Source organism: Uloborus diversus, chromosome 10 (assembly GCF_026930045.1).
Source record: "Uloborus diversus isolate 005 chromosome 10, Udiv.v.3.1, whole genome shotgun sequence".
NCBI lineage: Eukaryota > Metazoa > Arthropoda > Arachnida > Araneae > Uloboridae > Uloborus > Uloborus diversus.
The window spans coordinates 51,878,646-51,898,341 of NC_072740.1; the positions used below are offsets into that span (position 1 = coordinate 51,878,646).

General features: G+C 33.0%; 1 protein-coding gene across 1 annotated transcript in view; it reads left to right on the forward strand.

Annotated features, from left to right (window-relative positions):
• LOC129231399 (probable replication factor C subunit 1) overlaps positions 1-19,696 on the forward strand; it is a 72,452-nt gene that overhangs the window by 48,263 nt on the left and 4,493 nt on the right. The window contains exons 5-7 of the mRNA XM_054865704.1: positions 2,835-2,914; positions 3,782-4,133; positions 10,013-10,078. Of these exons, the coding sequence (XP_054721679.1) occupies positions 2,835-2,914; positions 3,782-4,133; positions 10,013-10,078 (498 nt within the window). The remainder of the gene's footprint in view (positions 1-2,834; positions 2,915-3,781; positions 4,134-10,012; positions 10,079-19,696) is intronic.

Below are 19,696 nucleotides of genomic sequence, written 5' to 3' on the forward strand. Positions count from 1 at the left end.
GGCAACCCGATGCCCCAATAGCCTGTACATTAGTGAAAAGTGATTTTGTGTCAAAAGAAGATATAGTTTAGCCATGAGGCATAAAGTAACTTAACATCTGAACAAAATGAATGGAATTTTTGGTAGTAAAAGAATTGTTTGTCCAAAGAGAGAAAAGATTTAAACTAAATGCTTAGCCAATTTGTATGAAGCCATACCAATATATGAAACAATAGGCCTGAGAGGTACGTTGAGTTCATGGAACTTTGGTAGAGCATAAAACCTGGTACAGCGTGTAACCACCGAAGGAATCAAAGACCTTTTAAAAGATTTTCCAATAATAGGAAAACATTTCACAATATTTTTATTCACTGATTTTTTACTTTAATCATGTTTTAGCGCAAAGCTTATTTGATCATTTTTCATTTAATTGCATGTTATGTTTGATGTTCCAATCCTTTTGTATCCTAAAAATATTTTGATTGTTTTGGAAGTTAGAGTTAATTTTAACTCCACTCCATTTCCACATATTAGAACACCCTATGTTATGCTTTACTTTTATACACTGTTCGACATTGAAAATGCAACATCAAGAAAGAGTGGTCAGAAAGTGATGAAATTTGGAAAAAAGACGGAGACAGCAAAGGAATAATAAATGATCTTAATTTCAAAATGATAGGCAGAATACAGAGCGAGAACGGCATCGGCTCAGTAGGATGTAGGACTGCCGCGGACAGTGATACACGAAGAAACACGTCTAGGCATAGAGTTAATAAGGGTACGGATGGTGTCCAGAGGGATGGCTCTCCATTCCCTTTCAACCATTCGCCACAGTTCGTCTTTTGAACGAGGCAGGGACAGAGTCTGCAAACGGCGTCCAATCACATCCCACACATGTTCAATTGGTGACAGGTCAGGAGAGTATGGTGGCCATGGAAGCATCTGTGTGCTTTAAGGAGCATCCCTTGAAGGTAAGGGATTGCCACCGACCGCAGCACATTATCCAAGTATCTTTGGGCCATCATAGTGCCCTGAATACGAACTAGAGGTGATATGGAATTGTACACAATTGCACCCCAAACCACTATGCCACGTTGTCATGCGGTGGGACGTTCCACAGTTACTGATGGATTAGATCTGTCTCCACGTCGACGCCACACACATATGCGGCGACTATCACTGGATAAACAGAAGCGGGATTCATCTGAGAACACGACATTTTGCCATTCTTTAATCCATGTCGCTCTAGTCTGGTACCATACTAAACGTTGCTGTCTATGTTGTGGGGTCAATGGCAGTCTTCTAAGCGGATGCCGTGTTTGCAGACCACATGCGACCAAACGACGGGAAATGGTTCTGGTTGACACGGGAACACTCGGGGTATCTTGCACCTGCTGCAGAGAGCAAGCGACTTGTTTGTCTGCTACAGCTTGTCAATGAATGACAATCCACGTGTTCTGACGTCACTCTGGCTGCCCCTGCACCCCTCAATATTAAAACATTTCGTTGTTCCAACCATCTTCAGCACAGCCGATGCACCGTGCTCGCATCCATGTGGGTATCAGCTGTAATTTGATGTACGGACCAACCTCCGCTTCTCAGTCCGATCAACATACCCCTTATAAAATCGTCTATCTGCTGGAAGTCCCTTCGTTGACGTCAGCCTGGCATTCTCTCGTCTTACACGTATCCTCCAAGACAAAAACAAAATTTCTTCGATAATTCTCCAGTCAGAAATAACGACACGAATATTGCCCATTCTGCAAGTTCCTTCCCTTATATCTTACTTCACGTGCGTTGGAGAGCTGTGCATTTCACATCATTTACTTAACTCAGTGATGTACGTCTATTCTAAAATTTGCATAAGTTTCTGAACCCTCTTTCTTGGTGTTGCATTTTCAATGTCGAGCAGTGTAACTATGGTATCAAAATTTGCAACTTTATCAGCCAGTAGGGCTCCCCCCTCCCCTCTTTTATATTTCCCCTTTTCTATATATATTTTTTGTCATATGATAGGATGACTTCACATAATTTTTGTCTGCACAACTCATGCTAAAAGTCATTTTTCCAACTATTGAACAATAAAAAGCTTTTATTGACAAGACAGAGCTCTAGGGTTATTCTTTCATTTGATAATGAGTTATTGTAGCACCTGGCAGGAATACAATTATGTATTATTTTTGACATGTGAGAAATGAAACTCAGTTAATTTGTATGTTTTCCCATTTTCAATACATAAACTTTTTGCATAACAGTGTAGCGGAATTTAATGTGAGTGATCTTTCGATTAATAATTTTGATAAATGATGCATTTTAACTGTTGCCATTTTTGTTTTAAAATGTGCTGTAGTATTGGATCATATTTTATTGTTTTTGATTTTCAAAAGCATGACATTCATGCAGTATTTATTTTTTCATCACCATTTTTACTTGATAAAGGTTAATGGAGTGTTTCTTTGCATACTTACAAATGGTAGTAAATAAAATTACTTCTGCTTTAACTGGTGTAAAATTTTTCTTCTGTGTGTGTTTTTTTTTTTTTTTTTTTTTTTTGTGTGTGTACATACAGTTTTAATGGCTGTTAGATAAGTATTTCCTTATCTGTAAAATTAAAATTTGACATTAGTTGGTTTAATACTGTCATACATTGTTTTTTCATTTTGTCTTTCTCTTAGAAAATGTGAGATAGGTGTTGGATTTTTAAACTAATTTATTTGCCAAATTTCCTGTTCTTTAAATTTTTAATACATATACTTAGATTTGTGTACTTCATGTTATCAATAGTAACAAATATTATCAAATTATTAACAAGCAGTTACATATACTTTAAAACTTCATGTTTTAACTTTTTTTAGATGACAGCTCACAAGTCGATGATTCTCCAAAAAGTATCCCTCAGATAACACAAAGCAGTGCAGTTGTTGAAGAAAAACAAGTAATTAATGCATCATGACTTAACAATTTTTTTACACGTTTGCATAAATATTCTCCAAAAAGTATCCCTCAGATAACACAAAGCAGTGCAGTTGTTGAAGAAAAACAAGTAATTAATGCATCATGACTTAACAATTTTTTTACACGTTTGCATAAATAAAGTTTTTAATTTCTTGAAAATAAATTAGCTTTAGCATACGGAATAACTTGAGTCATAAGCAATATTTTAAAACTTATTAGATTTAGCTTTTGAAGAATTTTTTTTCTAAATTTGACTTTCAACAACATCGTATTCAAACAGTCTGACTTAATCTGAATGAAGTAATCAAGTTTCATTCTATAGGGGGGAGAGCGGGAGGGGCTCTCACACATAGGAATTTACTGATATATTTGAATGAATGAATCTCATAGTAGCTATTAGCTTTTGTTTTATATTAAAGAGATAATTTTTGTTTTTAAAATTTTAGTTTAATTGTGAAAAAGATATATTTGAGATAATTCACATTCTCAGCTGATTGAGAGAGACAATTGAAAATGTTTAAATAATCAAAATTTGTGTACTGGAAACTTAGCCTTCTGTTCTAGACGAACCTCCTGTGTACATACTCATATGTTTTGTTCTTTTGTATTGAAGTGCAGAATTCTGAAGTGTTCAGCAAATTTCAATTGTATTACATGTTCAGGTTTTTTAGTTTGATATTATTGAGAAGTTTATTTTTCAAAGGGTTCTGCTTTTTATGCTGTATAGCTCGATCCTACTCTGTCCTGTTTTTGTGTGCATGCAGATCGCTATACAATAATGAAATTCATAATTTTAGCATTGTGAAATGAAAATTGAAAGTTTATGCATCTTTACTCCTACATTTAGGTCTCTACTAAGGTCAAGAAAGGTGCAGCGACGAAGGAAATAGGAACCTTAAAAGAAGAAAAGAATCAAGAGCAAGTTTTAATTGTTGAAGTCATAAAATCTGAAGTAAATGATTTCCAGAAGCTTCAACCTGAGGAAAACATTGCAAAAGAAGCAAAGGTATTGGAGGAAACCAGCAGCAAATCTAAGAAGAAAAAGAAAAAAGCTTCTGAGTTAGTAAAAGAGAAAAATGATGCTAATACTAATGTTTCTGAAAAAACATCAGTACAGATAATTACAGATATTCCTACTTCTGAAGAAAAAATTACTAGTAATATTATTGTTACTTCAGACCATAAAGAGACAATTAGTGGTATGTATGTATTTACTAACTCAGAGTCTTCTTGAAAAATTTTGTTATCAATATTTGTAACATTTAGCTTAAGAAATTAGTAGTGACTATTCAAAATCATAGTTAGCAATAGTCACCCTGTTGATATCAAGGGTTAAAATTCAATTACATTGGTATTCCAATATTGTAAAAGTCTTTTAAGTTTTGCATTTATTTACATATGTTTCCAAATTGTAAACATGCAATTCTTTTTCATAAAGGATAATGAATCTTTCTTGGGCAAGAATATCTTTCTCAGACTAATTTTAAGGAAATGATTTGAGAAATTTCTGTGTGTGGGGGGGGGGGAGGTGTCATTTTGCTCTGAATTTCAGCCCTTGGATATGTAATTCAGGGTAGTGATTAATTAACTTTCATGTAATTAATTTTTTACTTTAATCATACTAAAAACTAAACTACTAAAGTAAGTATTCAGCTTGTTTTTTTTTTCCTTGCATTAACTTTGTGTGTATATATACCATATTTTCGGGACTGCATGATGCACTTTTTTCTGCAAAATTTTGCATCAAAAATACTGGTAAATCTTGCACTCAAAGTTAATATTAAAAGTTACAGTTAAATATGCTTAAAAGTTAAGGCGTGTTAGATATTTTGAGGTCCTTAATTTATATTTAAAAGGTCCTTAAAAAGTCCTTATTCTTTGTTTTGATAGAGGACGGGAACCATGTTATGGTAGAAACTAAAGGTCCATTACAGTGTGATGGTATCAGAAATACAGGTGGTAGAAAATAAAACACTGCAGTCATTTTTTTCTTTTAATTATTTTACTATTTTTCTTTCTGTAAATTAAGGGGGGAAGTTCCCCCAGATGCCTTTCCTTTCTTGCAAATATTCAAGATTAAGTAATTTACCTCTCTAACCCATCAGAAAAACATTAACTACACTAGTCAACAAAAAAGAACTTTTGTCTGCATTCTGCAGGGGTGATTGTGTTCTGGTATTTTACCGAATTTCCGGTATTTTCGGACGTATTTCCGGTATTTTTATGTCCGAAAATACCGGAATTATGTTTTTTTTGTTATGCTTTTATCTCCCTACCTCCGTAATTTTTTAAAAATTATATAATACTCATCAAATATACCTGCAAGAGCCTTAAGATGGACACCTATCCCTTAAGATGGACAAATGTCCAGATAATTTTGTATAACACCAGCTCAAAAGTAACTTTGTAACCCATTAAAATTTTAATCAAATGTACACACACTATTTTGACTCTGACTATTGAACTTAATACTATGGCATAGGTGCACTTAAGTAATAGGGGCCAAAGATTACCCCCCCCCCCCCCCGTTCTTGCTTTGAAACTTTCAGGTATTTTTTGATGAACTCACAATCACCCCTGATTCTGGTTTTAAATAGTCAATTTCTACTAATTTTTGGTCGAAAAAAAACTAATATGGTAGTGGATTTTTCTTTAAAATTAGCTCTTGATTTCCAGATATATATATAAACCCACTGGAGAAAGATGCACAGCAACCACACATTGTTTTATAGGTAATGTTACAAAGGAAAAAAAAATCCTGTGCAATAAATGTTATTAAATAGGTCCTGTTTTATTTAACTATGCTTATTTTTTTGGAAAGCAGTGGTTGTTTTTGGCTTATTGCTGTAAACACTTCATTTTCGATTGATTTTTTTTCATCAAAGAAGGACCATCTATTGTAATAGTTCAGTAGCTTTTGGTGAGCATTAACTCAGCCCAATGACCCTGATATCTGAGTTCAATTGTAAAGATATCGTGGTGAAACCTTTCCTCATGCTTACTGCTCATAGCTTTAGTTTTTAAACAAAATATCCTGAAAGAAATGAACAAAATAGAGTTTCAAAGACACATCATTCATTAATGGTCACATAATTTCTGCAGGGATTGTTTGGCCAACTGTTTTTAGTTCTCATCTTCTCTGCTGCTTATAAATACTTGTAATATACACTTAGAGGCTTCTTGGCTGTTTTTTTCTCTCCCCTGGCAATTTTTTTCTTTTTTCAAAGTCACAGATTTTCATAATTGCATTGATGTATTTGAAGGGCCATTAAAAATTCTCTCCTTAACCTTAGCTTTAATATATCTTGGAAATTTCCCTCTTAGGTATTGGAAAAATGTCTTTGTTCACAGCTTTCACAAAGTTCTTCATTATTCCCAGCAGAATGAGCATGGGTGGAAGAAATGGTGGATCGACCCCAAACTCCAAATTTTGGCTGATTTTGGGCATTTCTTTTCCCAGAATTTAAAATCCTTATAGCCCATTTTGGTTTTCATGTAGTGAGATTTTCTATCCCAACCTAGAGCCCGAATCTCCCAGGTATCGAACTGGTTCACTCTTCCCTAGCAGATTCCTCTATTCCGATCGGAGAGAGAACGAAAGTGCTAATCTTAGTTCCGCTCAAGGGGAGTCGAAAACCTGTTTCAGATCTCGGATTGCATTGTAACCCCACCCTTAAGATGACATCACTTTCATACATCAAAGAAACTGAGAACCAGTGGGAATGCATGCATTTTCGCTGCTTTACTAATGGCAGCAAAACATTTTTTCCGTTTAATGTCAGTTTTGCTTCAAGGGATTGAATTAACCTTGCGCGGGGGCAAGGGTTGCTCCCCTGGCTTTAAAAAAGGTTTTTTAATTTAAATAATTATCAATTTGATATTTTTAATGTTAAAAAATATTTATTCTAATTAAATTACACTAAATTTATTTAAACGAAGAACAAACTTCAAAATACTTCCACACTAATTTACATCACAAGAAATCCCCTCTACACCCCTCACACCCCTCTAGCCTTTAAATATTATATTTAATCAATTAAGCAAGGACAAACTACAAAATAAGTTAAAAACAAAATGAATCATGAAATTTTGATGAATCATAAGGTTAAGCTCACGAGAGACGTAGGGAGGAGCATTCTCACATTCCTTGACTTTTAAAAAGTGAATTTAATTAATTAAACAATGAAAAACTACGAAATTTTTAGGTCTTCAAAATAAAAACGATAAATATTAATCTCAAGTTAATGTGTCGGCTGGGTGCTGCAAGGGTGTGCTTTTTTACCTAGGGCTTTAAAAAATAAAATCAAATTAATTTTAAACAATAATATTAAATTAATATTTTTTAAGTTTTTTTAAAAGATGATTATTAATTTTGAATAATTGAAGTTAAATTCACTTAAAGCATAGGTCAAATTTAAAAGATTTTGTGATCAGAGAGGAAAAAAAGACTTAGAAATTGAATAATTTTAATAAAAATGAAAATACATTCCAAATTTGCTTTAAAGTATATAAACAAAATAAATTAAAAATAATAAGGAAATGAAAAAAAAATAAAATGATGATAAACATGAGTAAATTAACTACTAAAAAATATTTATTCTGTGATTGATCATAATTAAATTGTAAAAAAAAAGGAAATATGGTTTCAAAAAAAAAGCTATACAATAAATGAATTTGTGAGGTCTTTTTATGGTAAAAGAAAATTTTTAATTTGTGTCGCATAATGATAAATAAGATTTTTTTAACGTCTTATTTATTGTATGTTTACTTACTCAAAATTGAATGGAGCGGAGGGACTGCTGCTTTGGTATGAACATTTCATCAAATGCTTCAACACTTAATTAAATGCATGAAAATTTGTATGGAAAATAGGTGTATATCATTAACATATAAATTAAATAAAATTGAGATTTACAAAGCATTGTTTATTAAAAAGGAAAAAAGAATGCAATGTCACAACATACAATTTAAAAGTTACTACAATTAAGAGGATCGCTCATTGAATGTATGGTCGTGTTGAACCAGCTTTTATCGGATGGTTTTACACCCAAAAGCTCAGATTTTTGCATTAAAAAATTGGTTCCTTGAAACCCCAAAACACGTGCCCGCAATTCTCTGCAAATGTGTATGATTTAACATCGTTATATTTTCGCTTGTAGTCTTTAGTAATTTTGTAAATTATTTTCATTCAAATTCTATTTTTTTAATAATACTAGTAGTTCTTCAAATCCTAAAAGGCGCTTTAAAAGACGCAACTTTACATATTTTTTACTGGTTTCCTTAAGATTGGAGCCTGAAAATAAATGTCTGTTGTAAAGTGAACTTTTTTATTCCCTAATTATTTGCAGTTTGTTTAGTTTTTCTGATAAAGCAAAATATTATGATGTGAGTGTAAGAAGATAGGGCAGGTTGGTTAAGAGGTTAGCCACTAAACCATCCTTCCCCCAACTATTTAAAAAAAAATAACATGTAACTTTTTTCTTTGTTGTCATAATAATTTTGTCATTACTTTAATTACGTTTATACCTATTTGTGCTTCCACACAGTTACTTATACCACTAGTAGAGGTTATCACATTGCATAAGAGCCAATTCAAATGTAAAATTTATTCTAGGTGAAAATATATTACTACATTTTAATTTTAAGAAAGCAAGGTAAAAACCCTTATTCTAGATCGAGCACTATACTGAAGTATTTACTAATAACTCAAACTGTGACTTATTTTACGAAATGGGGAAAAGTTTTTTTCTCTTTATAACAGTGTGATCATGAAATTGTACATGAAAATAACATAAGTCTTTTATCTGCCAGAACAATTTCCACAAAAACATTAGCAGGCTATCCCTCAGAAATATTCATTTAAATATTGTTCACTAATTTAAATTAGGCATTAGAGTTCACATTTAATAATAAGTTAAAATCGAGACATTTTTTATAATTTTTTTTAAAACCTTCTACAATTTTGTTATTTTAAAAAAAGAGTTGTGACATTGTTTCTTTTCAAAATCAAATATATTAATCGAATGCAGTAATTAAATTTAACAGGAGTTATTGATCCTAAAAATTAAGTTTAAAAAAAATAAAGTAAGAAAGAAAATAGTTACGTTTAAGCAAACTGTTAAACTGAAGTTTTTATTTACTGATTTTATTTTCCAAACTATGATCGCCCAAAAACAGTTAGCAAGAAATTGAAAGCAATAAATCACTCCCATTAGTGAAAGTTATTAAAACCACAATTAATATGTTTAATGCTAAGAAATAAGTAGTCCAAACTGATATTGCATACTGCATAATAAAAGTTCTAATCACATAATTTTTGATTAATTAAAATTTGTATTGATCAAAGCGCTACGATAACAAACCATTGTTTCAATTTCTGTTTGAGTTTTATCGCCATTTTTTTCGTTACACAATAAGATTTTATTACAAGTTTCTTCCGTCAACTGAAAGGCGTTTTCCCATTCTCAAAGGAATCGGTTCGGAATGTTTTCGAAACATTTATATCTTTCAATTTGATGAAGAAAAACAAAGCCATTCTCCAACAGCTGGGAATTGAATCAGATTGGCAACCCAAAACAGCGTGAGCTGTGGTCTGACAGAGGGGAGAAAATGTAGTCGAACTAGTTCTACAGAAGTGAAGGAAGATTGAAGTTTTTCAACTTTCTGTCGAATCATGACATTAGTGTGAACTAGGTTTGAGTTCGAGAGGCAGGATATTTGGGCTTCTACGGTCAAAGTTGAGAAGATAGTCAGTCTTGTGGGGGGGGGGGGGGGTGTTTCTATCTGCTAGGAAAAAAGAGCATTAGTGTGAATTCACTATCCTAGTTGGCCCTGTATTTTGAAAACTAGAGCTAATCTCAACTTTTTATGGCGATTTTTGTGTTTAGCGAGGCAAAATACTTTATTGATGCATATATATATGTGTGTATATAATTATTTTGTAGTTTCTGTTATTAGTTTATAAAGAAAAAGTTATGATTTTTACTATTAAAAACTATTTTTGAATATTTTTTTCCTAAATAAAATTGTCATGATGGTTTTAAAAAAATATATATTTATATCTATTTTATTTCCTTAGGCAACACAGTAACTGACAAGTCATCTGATGCTAAAGCTTCAAATGTTGCATTTGATGAACTAGCTGGTAAGGCTCTTTCAATTGATGAAAACAGATTTTTTTCGAGCAAAATTTTAAGGAGTGATTTCAGATGCTCCTTCCCTAGTAATCCCTCCTTTAATGAAAAAGTCTATCCTTTGTTGCTTACCTTAAAGAAATTTATTACTTTAGAAAAGTTTTTTACAAGGGCAAATCAAATGAAAATGAGCCAATACAAATATATGACAGAGTACTTGACTTAATAGCAGTTTCCATGAACAATTAGACTTTTTTCCATTGAAAAATGAGCAGCTTGACTCCCACATCATAAAACTGCCTTAGACTGCTGATTCAAATAGCCTGTAACAAACTCTTTCACGGCATTGTCCAACACAAATCGGACACCCTTGAGATGCTTTTTCAGTTTCCCGAAAATGTGAAATTCACATGACAACAAATCTGGGACTTATCCTCTGTTCTTGTTGAATCAGTTTATCACCTGTGCAGTTGTGTCAAGAGTGATTGCAAGGTGGCTTTGGCCCAGTCTGGGATCGTCTTAGCAACTTTCACTTCTTTCTTTGAAACATTTGCTCCAACGCTTCACAGTGGCCAATGAGATGCAATGTTCACTGTACACAACAGTCATACAGCAACTTATTTCTTGCTGGAAAATACATTTAGCTGTCAAAAACCTGACCACATCACACTGTTCCTCTTGTAGAGCATCCATTATGTCATACTGCCATGTTCAACCTAGTGTATGAACGCCTAAAAAAGTTTAACCTTACCCTTTCTCGTCACTTTCATAAATGAGGGGTGTCTTTGTGCGATGCATATGCGTCGCAAATGATGGGACCCAAACCCAGATATTATAGACGAACACGGGAACTCCGTTTGCAGAAATTTTTCAAAATTCGCAGTCAGTTTTGACCTTTATTTTGAAAATCGAAAAATCTTGTTTTCAAATTTTTTGGAAAAAAAATAAATCGAAAAAATGCTTTACAGAAATTTTTTACAGATGAAATTTCGAAAGGAACTTCAGTTCTCGAATCTCAATCTGCTGTTCTAAGCAGGAGACCCAACCATTCTCCACCATTTCTGCAGCCTTTTTCGCTCATTGTTTTTTCCCTGTTTCTCCTCAGAAGTGGAGCGAGTCCATTTTAGACGAAGGTAGGCAAGGCAGAAGGCAAGTGGAAGGATCACATGGGAACCTGTTTTATTCTTTCAGTAGCGTAAGGAGCATGCCCGCAACAGAAAGAAGATTGGCGTATAAGACTTCTGCCATTGCCGATTGCTCGTTCTTAGATTTCTCTCTTCTCAGTTGTCACAATTATCTTTACGAAACGGTCTTTTTAAAGACCATCGACAAAATTTAACTGCACTTATTCTGTATGGCTTCGATTTAACCAAATAGCTTTGCTGTTCTGTTTTGCATAATTTTGTCTGCAGCCAGAAAATATCAAACATTTTCGCTCTAGTTCTGAAAACGAGTTCAAAATTTTGCAAAAATGTCAGAGTTCAAAGTGGAAAATTAAATGCCGTTTTTGCGGTGAAGAAATGTTTGGAAAAAACTATGGTCACACCCTAACAAAACATAATCAGAACTACTCTGGTGACAAAAGAAGTGCTGGGCAGATAGCATTCGCCAATTTTATGGTGCCTGCAGTTAATAATGCTAAAAAAAACAAATATGATTGAAAAGGAAATAAATAGCATTGAAAAAGAAGTAAATTGTTCCAGAAAAGAAAGTGTGTCCATTTCACCAAGTTGTGCTAGCAAGGATTCTTTGAAGGATGACGACTGCACTATTGATGAAGAAAATATCAGACTTTTTCTTCAGAAACAGAAAATGCAGCTATAGGAAATGCAGCTGAAGATAAATTAAACCTCATTCTTCTAAATGTATAGAAATTAGAGAAAGAAGTGATCAGTTTGAAACAAATAAACTACTTCCTCTTTCTCCAATATTTTCATGAAAGACTGAAAATGGAGGGACAGAAAATGATGAAGAAAATAACATATATATTTTTCAGTCATGCAGGTCAATGTCAGACTTTATTTCTTTTTTTGATGAGTTTGAGTTTGATGAAGTATTATCTGTTGTTTGTTGAACTTGTGTTCCAGTTGGAAATTCTCTACCCGAAAAGGCTGGTAGAAACAATCATCCTGCTATTTTTTTTCTATAACAGAAAATGGTTTGGATTTTCCTGTGGGGTGTAACTTGCCAAATGCATTTAGTTGCCTTAAGAGACATTTAAAATACCATTTATCAAGCAATATCCATCAGAAAGCAACAAAATTTAATGCTGACTAAGTTAAAGAAGCACACCACAGTAGAGGAAAAGAAATTAGAATCCATATTGCAAGAATAGCTTACCGGCTTTATTATAAAGGTCGTCCATATAGCGACTTGAAGCTTTGATGGTCAATATTTTCATTTGAATGTTCCTAAATACTTAAATGAGTTCTTGTAAAGAAAGTGAAGAAAAAACTTTTTATTTTGAGTGTGGGATCCCATGCATAAAGCTGGTTTAATTGATGACCATATAAAAAAAAATTCCAGATATTCGTGGGTTGTTTCAGTGTCTCAAAATCTCTTAATTTTGGGAAAGAATATGAGCATCTTAAAGAAGTGAATATGAATATGCAAGTACTTGATAAAGGCAAATGCAAGTTTAAAAATCCTTGTTTCTTTAGTGAAACAAGGTTTGCAAATCATTGCAAAAGAATATACAAAAGCTTTAGAGAAGATTTTAAAGCAATCTTACTGTTTTAGAAGAGCAACAGATAGAAGGAATAAAAGGTTACTACTTACAGAAAGAAAGCAACAAGTGTAAATATGCAAATTAATAAAATATTCAATTCTAAATTTTGTCTTAGGCTCTCTGGTTTGTGTGATATCTATGATCATTATAGCAAAGTAATTTCATTTATACTAGAAGTAGATATCCTTCCCCATGAGAGATATAACAGTTTTATCACAAATGTAAATTATCTCCAACTTAGTCTACTTTTGCAGATAAAGGAAACTGTCCATGTTCAAAAACAAAGTACTGATCAGATAGAAGACGAGGAATTTGCTTGCTATTGGCTTACTTATCATGCAGACAGCAACTCTTTGCAAACTGATGGGGTGTACCAAGATGTTCCCCTGTTTCTTAGAGAGCCGGAGAATGCAACTCGTAGCCAGGTGAAGAGAACAAAAATAGATTCTGCTAGTGAAAACTTGTTGAATGATGTTCACCAAAATTACATAATTTAACCCAAGAACGGAAATCAAATGTTTATACTTAAGATATAATATTAACAAATGATGTTCAAGTTTTAACAGATTTAAAACTCTTAACCGCTTAAAATTGAAAGGAATACCATTTACAGCTGCATCAGTAACAGACAAATTTGTAGAAACTGTTCAAAAGTTAGTGTTTGAGTTGAAGGATGTACCACTCACTGAATGGACCTGTTTCAGCGTCGTCTGCTCAATTATGTGATCTCGCTTTGAGCCGAAAGAGAGTGAAATCGTGTTGTGATTAAACAGAAGATTTTTGTTCACATTAATTTTTGTGATAAAACAATTCTGTTTGATGGTCACTTGTTCTTATGAGTGTTGTTAAGCAATATAATAGTGAAACAAGGTGGTTTTCCATGGATTTCCTTTGAAATAAGTTTTTTGACCAGCTTATCAACACGAAATGACAATCCTTCGCCAGGAACGGATGCACTATTGTTATGAGTTCAAATACTTGATTAATAATGTGTTTGATGCTAGCCATTCACCAAGAGATTTTTTTACAGAAACATGCACTTCTCGTAGCCTTTTTATTTAATAAATGTGTTAAAAACAGAATCTTATCATACCATGCATGACTCACAGTAATTAAGACAAATTTTGCTGTGTCATCGAATACATGTCACATTAAAATACATTTTTGATAGATTCGAATGTTTGTTTCGGGTACTTGCTGGGTTTTTTTCGTTACACGTATTTCCTAGCTAGGAAAATTTTAGGAGCATTCAAATACAAGATCATATTCATAATTTCAAGCTAAACAAGAATAGAAGAATTTGGTTCTTCTGCATGACCGGGTGGTTGCAACAGGGAGGTTTGGTTGTCATATTTACAATCATATCCCTCTGTAGGGCCATTCCAGCGTTACGTGTGTGACTTTTTGACACCATTTCTTTGCAAAATACAATAAAAACCTACATGATATTTTAAAAATATTTCTCAATAGTTTCTATTGGAGTAACAACAAATGTAGGAGTTTTTAGGTGGCAGTTTTTTTTCATAGGTTAATTCTAAATTTTTTAATAAAATTTTAAATGCAGCGTTATGTGTGTGACTTGCAAAATCAGAAAATAAGCTGTACCTCTTAGTATTTTGTAATTTCCTGTGAAGTTTTGAAAGGTAAATGAACAGTATTTTTTGTGCATGTGTCTAAGTATACCAAGTAAGTATTCCATATATATATTTTTTCTAAAGCTTGTACAATAGCAATAAAAAATATTTTATTAGCATTACGTGTGTGACCTCGTGCACAGCAGTTGAGGAGGATTTCCTAATAAATCCACAGTTTGTCGGATCTTTGCAAAATTGTGCACATGGGTTCTTTGGTGCGCAGGAGCTCACATGGAGATTTTGTCCCCCTTGGAGGGGAGGCTTTGACCTCCCCCCTTATGGGGGTTTTCCTTATTATCTATTTAGATTGCATCGGATTTTTCCCAAATTTTGCACAGAGGTCCTTGGATGCTCAAGAATTTACATAGGGGTATTTTTACCCCCTATGGGGGTTGACCCCCTGTAGGGTATTTTTGCCAGAAAATCCGTGAAACAGGAAAGTTAGGCCTATTATTAAATGTTTTTTCAATAAAAAAATAAAAGCCTAAGACATCTGAATTTCAACTTTGAGGTAAAAAATTGATCTTTTCTACACATTGACTGGAAATTTTACACATTTTTTTTCCATTTTATTTAAGCCTTGAAAAAAGGTCACTTGACTTAGCTGTAATTTTCGAGGTAAACCGGGCAACGCAGTCAGTAAATACTTAAACTATAAATATATACAGTACAACCTCGATATCTCGAATCTCTCGGGACGGGAAAAAATTTTGAGATATCGAGTTTTCGAGTTATCAAGGTATTTAAAAAATTACACTAATAACTCTAACATTTACACACACGTACGCTATACTGCTGGACCACATCGAATTACGATCAATAAAGTAGTCTTCAATATTTCACTAGATTTGAAATTTTCCAATTGTCGAAAGTGCACAGGATGAGATTTTGAAATGAACAAAAATTTCTGGTTTTTTCACCTAAAAATTTAAAAATTCGAATTTTATTTTTAACCAGTAACCTCACATTCAAAAAGTTCTCAGCAGCCATTCTGTAGGAGCTAAAAAAGCTGAATGAGGAAAACGAGGAACGCATTTTCTGTTTTCGCTTCAAAACGGACGGACGAAAAATCGCACTCCTTTCCTCAAAATGGACAACATGTTCGAGAGAAATGCACAAAGATTCTAAATTCTGGGGGAAACACTGCACCCCCTTCATGCCAACACTCCCCTATTATCTTGCCCCAATCCCCTATTCACAAATTTCCAAGAAAAGGGATGAAAAACGTTAAGCAATTGTCCCTGGAACTGGTTTTACTACAAAAATTGCCGAAGCAAAACGACAATTGGAACTTGCTTCTGTGCAAAAAATTTCGACATATCAAGGGTTTCGAAAAATAAATTTCGAGATAACTATGGAAAATACATAGGGGTTTTTATAGAAAATGCTGGGGAAAATTTTTGTTTCGAGACATCAAGGGTTTCGAGATAAGGAGGTTCGAGATATCAAGGTTTGACTGTATCCACAAAATAAGGAATGTAGGTGAAATCAATTTTTATTTGTTTACGAATTAAATAATAATGTCCAGCTTATATAAACTATCATGAACTTCTAACACTTACTTATGTGGTTTAAACCTGTTTGGAATTTTTTAAATCATTTGCAGAATTTATTCACTTCGCTTCTCAAAACCCAAAAATTATCAAAAAACCTTGATGCAATTTAAGGTAAATAGAACATTGTACTTTCGATCCTAAAGTATGCAGATTGCGAATACTTAGTTTAAGTTGCTCTTTGGATATGAAATAAACTATTCTTACTTATTTATTTATTATTATTATTTTGTAACACTCGTTGAGTCTTGGTTTCAGTGCCAGCACGCAATATTTTTAGTTAAATTATGTAAAGTCGGGGAGATCGAGGTTAGTTGTTACAATTTTTTTCGATATTTTTTTTACACTAGACTAATTCAAGTATTTACATGTGTGAAACTTTAAAATGTATCTAGATTGTTTAACATTCAAAACATATTTAAAAAAAAATGATTAGAAGCCACTACTCCAAAATATGTCAAGCCTTTTGAATACATGTATATTGTAAGAACTTATCCCACCATGGGGCATGTTGTTACACTATATAGGGTTAGTTGTTACATGAGATATATATATATATATAAGTAATGAATCTTGCACATTTTGTTGTTTATTCTATTACAATTTTAAGAATTCTTAAGGACGTTAAAAATCAAAAAATGTTTGACTTAACAGATTTACTTCATTAATGACTTATTCTGATAACTACCATAATCATGGTCCGAATTACAATTTTAACAAGCATATAATTTATCAAACTTAGCACATGGGTCATGTGCCCATTCGTCACAATTACCGACATTGACGCCATTTAGTTGGTTTTTTGGATTCTGAGTACGGTTCAGCCCATTCTATGCAGAACCAGTCTTCATCATCTTCATCTGAAGAACGCACTGTTTGGACGCGCCTTTTTGCACTTTTTTTGTCTTGGTGTGTGTTAATTTCTTCTCTGCTAGAGACAATTTCCAATTCAGTTTTTTGTTTCCCTGCTTTGGCTTGCAAAACATTTTTTACTGGTGTATCTGTTAAAGTGGTGCTGACCTATGGTATCCGATTGCGGACAGTCTTCATTTCTGCACAGTCTGCAACATTGGAGAAAGACCTACATTCGAATATTACATTATTATTATGATTGTAATTATTATTTATTCAACCATACATATTAACAATAAATTAAATCATACAATGAAAGAGATCAGAATTATTATAATAATTATTAATTTTAATATTGTCATCTAACTACTGTGTTTTACATGAATTAAATCATGCAATGAAACAGATCAGAAATACTACTTACCACAATTTTTCATTAATTGTAATAACATTAATTTCTCAAACCTAGGGTGGGGCAGGGGTGGCAATTGCCCTTTCCTGACTGACCCACCTTCATGACGTACTTTTAATTCCTCGATACCAAGGCAAATAACATTATTAAACCTCTATGACACCCCTCCTTTGCATGCAAAAAATTTTGTCCCCGTTAGAGGAGTTTTACTGTACTTCTATTTTACTTAGTTTAAGTGTGAAGGATAGTACTAGTGCTGTTATCGTGCCTTGCAACAGTCATTCACAAGAGTTGTTTTTAAGTAAACAATCTAAGCAGACTCAAATCTATGAATTTCGACACTCCTGAAAAAAGATCCATGAGGCCCCATAACTGCTAACTGGATCTCCCCCGCTCCCCCAAAATATTGAATTACAGTAAACTCTCAATTATCGGCGGTCGGATTATCTACAGCTCGGCTTATCCGAGGGTCTTTTCACAATTTATTTTATTAATTCTTTTAACAGTCATTAAATAATTTTTAAACTTATGATTGTGTTACTGTTCGTTTTTAGCTTTAAATGCGAATATTTTTTTACATTCACTGTCAGTAGATGCAATGTAGCAGTGTTTTTAGCTATAACTTAAATGTATGTTTGAGTTTTATTCATATTTATTAGCTATTATATACAGTAGTATTATTTTTTACCCGTTGTTCGGATTATTCGCGGTTTTCGCCTATCCGCGGTTACCGTGCCACCCTATTCCGCGGATAATCGGGAGTTTACTGTATAAAGCAGTGTTTAATTTACATCTTTAATATTTCTACATAAATTTTCGAATTCATTTGTTTTAATGTTTGAATTTATTATTATGACATAATTAAAAGCTTTTTACTACTTACCTAAGTATTTCCAAGAGCGCTATGCGGTTACTTTCAATCCTGATTTTTGGAAACACATTTTATTTGATAAGTTACGTATAAGAGCACCAAGTAAACAAGTTTTGCATTGCTCAGCATTGTTCAAATTTCAATCCATTTTTTAATTTCAATCCAGGTTTTCAAAAATATCCAAAACTGTTCTCCCGTTCAGTTTTTGTTTTGAATCATTTCTGCGTTCTATGGAAGTCTTTAATTAATTCCACTTTTCTTTTTGTTCTTTTTATCCACTTGAACATGCTTTTGCAACTTATATTTTGAATAATTCCCTCCAGATCTCCTACTTATCCCTAAATTGACACTTGGGACTGGCACCCCTTCCAAATAATGCCCCTCCAAAACCAGAAACTGGAGCCGCTCTTGGCCCTGAAGTTTTTTATTTTGTCTTGTTCTTAAAGCATTGTACTATAAATTAAGCGGTTTGTTTTGATCGGTTTAGTTCGGATAATTTAAATACTTTTCATCCTCATACTGTCCTGTCTTTGAAAATGTGTGAAAGGCTTTTTTTCCTTCGCCATTAAATGATCAAACCACTTGACTAAATCTTCATTTGCATGCCTTATAAGACACTGAATTTCACATTAACACTAGAATTATGGAAGGGGTTATTTTGACCCCAAGCAAACTTTTTTTGCTAACTGCTCTTCTGTATTTTTACTCAATTCTTTATCCTTTCTTGACTTTTCCTATATCATTGTGCTGTATAATACTATATAAGTTTAAAGAAAAGTTTTTTTTTTTTTTTTGAGCCCAATCAAAAGGTTATACCTAGAATTACGGGAGACATAATTTTGGCTCCTTTGATTGAAAAAAAAGGAAATGTTAATGCATTTCATCGCAGTATATTTTTGTTCTGTAAGCTATATTTGTTTTTGCCAACTAAGCAACGAACAAAAAAAAAAAAAAAAGGGTGTCTGCATAACATCACACCTGCCTGTCACGTGATTCGTAATACTGGAAATATACTTTCTGAAGGAAAGAGAACAGTGAAAAGATATCAGGCATAGATGAATGATTGTAGTTACTGCTAGATGATTTGTTTTTTATTCATTTTTAATAAAATAGTTTGTTTTATTTACGTGACTTTTTGTTTTTGTAAAAGCATATTATTGTCTCGTAAAAAAGGGCTAAGGCAAAACGAAATAGTAAAAATGCTGCAAGAGCTAGACGCTCTAGATTAAATGGGAAGGAAATATTTCCTGAAATTTTCTCATCCCTCTGACCAGTATATTATATATCTTCCACAATAATTTGGACTGAACAGCTATAAATGCATGAATTTAGTTCAGGATGCAGAAAGAGAACTCAGAAAGGAACACATACCAAGTTTAAACAAACTTTTTCTAACTGTAAGTAAATTTATTTACTTGCAAAATTCAGTGGAGTAAAAAAAAGAAAGAAATGTCAAACACAAAGGAATATAAGGGTAAAAAAAAAACTTAATTTTGTGCCGCTGTAAGATATCTGTATGTTGATTTTGTGCATAGAAAATTAGAAAGATTAGCTCATGCAAAAAATGCTCTGCAGATGA